This window comes from Siniperca chuatsi, linkage group LG16, assembly GCF_020085105.1.
Source record: "Siniperca chuatsi isolate FFG_IHB_CAS linkage group LG16, ASM2008510v1, whole genome shotgun sequence".
NCBI lineage: Eukaryota > Metazoa > Chordata > Actinopteri > Centrarchiformes > Sinipercidae > Siniperca > Siniperca chuatsi.
Window position 1 is genome coordinate 22189621 of NC_058057.1, and position 5938 is coordinate 22195558.

General features: G+C 38.5%; 1 protein-coding gene across 1 annotated transcript; it reads left to right on the plus strand.

The window, feature by feature from the left end:
• The first annotated feature begins 76 nt into the window (after positions 1-76).
• nup43 (nucleoporin 43) lies at positions 77-4963 on the plus strand. The gene is made up of 8 exons (XM_044168343.1): positions 77-338; positions 785-907; positions 1650-1727; positions 2373-2535; positions 2680-2815; positions 2938-3089; positions 3240-3356; positions 4445-4963. Exons 1-8 carry the CDS (start codon positions 219-221, stop codon positions 4672-4674), a joined length of 1119 nt encoding a protein of 372 aa, XP_044024278.1. The 5' UTR covers positions 77-218; the 3' UTR covers positions 4675-4963.
• Positions 4964-5938: the final 975 nt, after the last annotated feature.

Genomic DNA, 5938 nt, shown 5'->3' on the forward strand with positions numbered 1-5938 from the left:
TGCCGCAGTAACACTGACGGTGGCCGCTAAGTGGAGTGCGACACTTGTTAGTAGTGAATGTGAGAAAAACGCGGCTGTTTTGATAGTTTGACCTTACCGGGCCACCGTAGTTACGTACGAAGTAGCAGGCGCGTACATTTCGGTGTTGTCCATGAATGCTAAGCTAATACCAACAGTCGTTTTGTTTATTTAAAGTGGGTGAGACTGTTTCTGTTTCAATGGAGAGTATAAATGCTAAGTACGTGTCCCAGAAAATCAGTAAAACCAGGTGGCGACCAGTATCGCATTCGTCTTTGCAGCAACCAGATATCTTTGCGACTGGCTCGTGGGATAACGAGGTTGGCAAGTTGTCAGTTAATGTTAATGTTTATGATAATGAGATCGCCAAACTTCATAGAGAAATCTCAGAATTGTATGGGATTGTGCTAATTGGCGGAATTACACATTTTGTAGCTGTCAAAACACGACTTAAGACATGTTGTGAATCGTAAGGTGTCCTTTCGGCATGCAACCAGATGAACAAATGTCACATTTGCTGTAGGGATGTCATGTTAAACTAAACTATTATTTACTATTACGGCATAAAGACTGGCCTAGCTATGTCAGCTAAATTGAGAGAGACACTAATGACTGATTAGTGACTAAAGACATTTGGTATATATATGACAACTGGTTAGAACTAACTGTCAGTTAGATCGTATTCTGCTTGTCTTTTCTTCTTTGCTTCACATAACGTTAATGATTAAAATTGGACTTAATTATACCAAATGTGTGTCTATTACAGGACAACAAGATTTCCTTTTGGTCCATTGGGAATCATGGAAGTTCTGGCATGGACGATGGATTTGAAGGAGACCCACAGCTTTTATGTGAACACAAGCATGATGGAGATGTCCTGGACCTTCAAGTAAGACATGGGAATCCAAGCTAATGTACCAGCCTGTGATTGGTACTAAAGTAAAGAATATTAAAGTTTCTTAACTGCAACTGCAGCTTGTTGACCTGAAATGTGCACTTACTAATTTAGGAATGCACCAATCTAACTTTTGCCCTCCTGGTACCAATTCTGATTCCCCAACTCAGGATGTCTGTTAGCACAAGGTAATTTATTAACAAGGTAATTTATTTACCTTGTACTGAGTACCGATCCGATGCAAGTGCTCTCTTCCTCAATATTTAAAATCTGTATACTTCACTGCATGAAACTTATTGGAATAATTTTTAAGTAAGGTAACATAAGGCCAGGGATTGCTATGGCACGAACAAATATGAATGTAACTGATAGTGGAAAAACTGAATTTTATGACATTTACATGGAGAATGAAGAGGTCTTTGTTATAAAGTACAAAATGCTAAAAGGAATTTGTTGCTGTCATTTTATTTGTTGCAGAGAACAACTTGAATGCACAGTACTTTACATTGTTGTACCAGGACAACAGGGCCTTAAATCAAGAGTGATAGATATACAAATGGAATATGCATTACACTCTACATTAATGTAAAATGTTTGTTGATTCAAGACAGGATATACCAAATGTCTGTCCCTGGAAGGAATAACTTATAATAATACGAGTCTGTCTACCTACCTGCCAGCGCTAATTTCACCTTTGTCCTGGTATGTTTTTTTTTGTTTTTTGTTTTTTTTACAGTTTTTGGATCAAGACAGAATTGTCACAGTATCGTCAACTGGAGCAGTCACCATCTTCCGTCACCACCAAAACAGTCAGGTACACACATGGCTTATGGCTTTCAGATACACAGGTTTCACATACAGTGAGTTTATCCAGATCCAGTCTATGTAATGAGCCAATAACACGGGGACAGATTACAGCCACTCACAGCAGATCTTGACTCTCGTATATAATCTCTTATGTTTTCACTCTGTGCTTCACATGGCACACTTCATGGCATTCCTGACATAATTTTGATCGTTTTTATAAAATTAAACTAAGCAAACTAAATGAAAACATGTAAACACTGTTACAGTTCATATTTAGGGATCGTGCATCTTGAACGTTACTCTTGTGCAAGACAAGAATATGTTGTAACAAACATGGATACATCAGTAACTCTGATTAGACAAACACTTGACCTGGCTTGAGCTAGGCTTACCTAGCTTGATAATTGCCTTGTATTTCTGAGGTCATTTACCCAATGTGAAAGGTGTATAATTTGCATCATGTCCTCAAGGTATGTTATTAATGACTTTATTTACCCTTATTTAACAAGAGAATTTGACTAAAGTCACATCTACAAACTAGGAGTGCAGTTCCAGGAACTGAATGTTAGACAAACTGTTTAACTGGATATATAACATGCTTGTGGTTTGGTAAATATTCAAATTTCTTATGTCTTCTCTCTCTCGACTGCAGACGATATCAGTTTCTCAGCGCTGGGCGAGAGCACATCGTTACCCTTGTGACAACGCTCCCTGTACTGGTGTTGTGTGCAGCAGTCCTGAGATCGTCACGGTCGGTGAAGATGGCAGGATCATCGTTTTCAGAGCCGACCAGGAGGGAGTGATTCGAGTCATAGGTGAGATTAAGATTAAGCTGCTGTAGCTAGACCATCATGTCACATTAAAATACACACAGAATTACAATTCTTAGCATATGATAGCATCTTTCAGGTCATGTGGAATGAGACAGGTTTTGTATTGGACTGTTTAACCATTGCTAGAGAATGCGGACAGCAGCACGATTCATGCTGTGACTTACCTGAGGACAACAGAGATTTTGACAGTGAACTCTATCGGCCAACTCAAGCTGTGGGATTTCAGACAACAGAGCAACTCGCCATCCCAGATTCTCTCCCTGTAAGATCTCCTCAGTTCTAACCAAAAAAATTTAATTTCTCAACATTAATTTTTCTGTTCTGCTCTTTACTTAGTGAATTTAATATTTGGGTGCTTTTGATTATAAGTTGTTTTCTTTTCAGGTCAGGGGATAGAGTCCCGCTGCACTGCGTGGACAGACATCCTAACCAACAGCACATTGTGGCCACAGGAGGGCAGGACGGCATGCTCTGTGTCTGGGATGTGAGACAAGGCAACACACCCTTCTCACTCATGGAGGCACACTCTGCTGAAAGTAAGACTTTATTGTGGGCAGATGATTTAATTTACCAGTTTTAAACTTACAAGTTAATTTTGAAGAAGTCGTATATGGAAAGATTTATATTTCTCTTTTTGCAATGACTTGCTTTGGTTTAAATATGTTTTTCTTTGGTTTTCTTAATAGTGTGGGAGGTCCACTTCCACCCAACCAACCCAGATCATCTGTTCACATGCTCAGAGGACGGTTCACTGCTGCACTGGGAGACATCCTCACATTCAGACATGCCCTCCTTCTTACAAGGCAAGTCAAATGATTCTGTCTGCTATTCGGTTTAGCCAGCAGGGAGATAACAGTATTTACCAAAGAAAAATCTGCTAGGTGCTGCTAAGAAACAGCATTTTACTACAAAAAAAGGATGTCATGTAAAAGCCATTTGTGCCATAATCCAGAAGATATCAGGCCAAATAATCTCTCTGTCTCTCTGTCTGTCTCTCTCGATCTCTCGGTCGATCTCTCTGTCTCTGTCTCTCTCTCTGTCTGTCTCTCTTGATCTCTCAGTCTCCATCTCTCTCTCTATCTCTCTGTCTCTGTCTCTCTCTCCATCTCTCTGTCTCCATCTCTCTCTCTATCTCTCTGTCTCTCTCTCCATCTCTCTCTCGGTCTCTCTTGATCTCTCTGTCTCTCACTCGATGTCTCTGTTTCTCACTCGATCTCTCTGTCTCAGTCTCTCTCTCGATCTTTCTCTCTCTCAATGTCTCTGTCTCTCTCTGTCTTTCTCTGTCTGTCTCTGTCCCTCTCTCAATCTCTCGGACAGATAAAAAATAAGCATTTTTTTATTATTACATTAATTTTTAATGAAGACGGGTTAAAAGGTTAGATTTTCTGAAAAATATGTGATTATATGACATTATTATACACATTATATGAAATATGACATTATTTTAGAAATTCAGTGGTAGAATGTAACTAAGTACATTTACTTAAGTACAATTTAGAGGTACTTTACTTGAGTATTTCCATTTCAGGCTGTCAATAGTGACCTTTGGCCTCCCAAAACCTAAACCAGTCACCAGATTTAATCAGCAAATCGCTGCATCAAGAGTTGACAATTATACATGAGAGCACAATCATATGATAGTAACTAGCTTATATCTTAATCATAGGGTATTTATGTATTTCATATATTAGTCATATAACCCCGACTGTTATCTTTTGGTTGTCAGAGCAACCAGGAAAACACTGAGTCAGCTAGCGTGACACAGACAATCAAGAGCTAAAAAGCTGGCATATCAGCATGCTGGTGCATGCTATACACCAAAATAATAATAGTACAGTAATCATAATAACCTCCTAAAATATTAAGAGATATTTTTATCATTGTTTTCCAGGTGGCAGGAACAATAGCATGATATCTCGCAGTGCGATGGCCCCGGCTGGAGGGAACCAGTCCCTCATCAGCGCCTGGCTCAGCGGAGACTCCAGTAAAGGCCGTCTGGAGACGACTCACATGCTGCCCAGCCAGACGCTGTCCGTCAACAGTTTGGATGTACTTGGACAATGTCTTGTCTGTGGGACTGACGGAGAGGCTATTTTTGTCAACAGACAGGTCCCAGTTTAAAAGAGATGTTGGTGCACAGGACAAGATATGGATGAAGATCTGTTTGTTTGCTGTCAATTTCAGTCACAACAGAGGTTTTATTGTCTCCTTTGATCATAAAGGGTGCCAAAAATACTTTATGTTCAAAAGTATGCTTGTGACATTTTGGCTTTACGTGTGTATTTGCAGTTGCATGGATCAAGGTTTTTTTAGATCATTGCAAGCAGAGTAATTCAACTCAACAGTACTTTTGTATGGATGTCATTTAAAACAGTTTTGAAATAAATAAATAAAAGGCCTTTACACAATGTCTAATGAGTCCATTGACAGTTTTGTTAAAATAGAAATCCAAGGTAGAACGTTTAGTTTTATTTTTGTTTAATCTTTTTTTTACATTTGTTATTATGTCACAAGGAATGTAACACCAACCGCCACCCTTTTAGCCCTCATTTTAATGAATACTGTAGCTGCAGTCACTGTACATACCTGCTTGTTTCCCATTAACCTTCCAAATATTGTATAGTTTCATTTAGTTCAAATTACCACTGCCGAACATTAAATCTTTACCAGTTCAGACCAGTGGCGTTCAGGAGCTACAGGTGGATAGATGGTCCGGAGGTGAAGTGAAGAATGATGGAGAAAAAAAAAAAACAAGCTTCATCCGGGTAACCTGTGTGGAGTTTCCCAAACTTTAACTAATAATTCCTCTAGTAGCACTTCCGGTCTTTATATTAAAATTAGAGTCCTAACATGATGTAAAAGGCAAGTTTTGTATGCAGTCTTGGTAGTTAGCCCTGTGTGTTTCCAAAATGATCCTGTTTTTAATAACACCTCACTGATTTGGAAGATTTCTGAGGAACATTTTTCTAATTCAACTGATTTATTTTACTTGCATGTGTCTTTTAATGGACTTATTGAGTATGGATTGCAGCTAACTGCCATGTGGCGTTATTTATTTGCAAATGTGAACTATACTATTTTGTGCACATTTTTTATGTTTTATATATGATTGTTTCATGTGATATGAACAAGATATGTTGAGGTTGTTTCTATTTTTAGTGTGACTTTTTAACATCTGGCCAAGAACAACAGATGAAAATTAGCCACTAACTCGACAAGTGTTAGCTGTTTTGTTATTACAATTTGAATTTATAAGACTGTGTAAATGTTAGAGTTTCTGAAAATATATATGTGCTTTTGTCTGTCTGCAGGATTGAAATAGTTCTTAAAACTATCCTCAGGAGTTACTTCCCTCCTTTTATTGTGAAATCTACAGAAACCGGAA

Bases quoted from the DNA above. Each gene is read 5' to 3' on its own strand.
- nup43 (XM_044168343.1), top strand. From the start codon at position 219: ATGGAGAGTATAAATGCTAAGTACGTGTCCCAGAAAATCAGTAAAACC. The intron at 2,816-2,937 runs GTAAGATCTCCT...TTTTCTTTTCAG, and splicing joins CCATCCCAGATTCTCTCCCT to GTCAGGGGATAGAGTCCCGC. The intron at 3,357-4,444 runs GCAAGTCAAATG...ATTGTTTTCCAG, and splicing joins CATGCCCTCCTTCTTACAAG to GTGGCAGGAACAATAGCATG.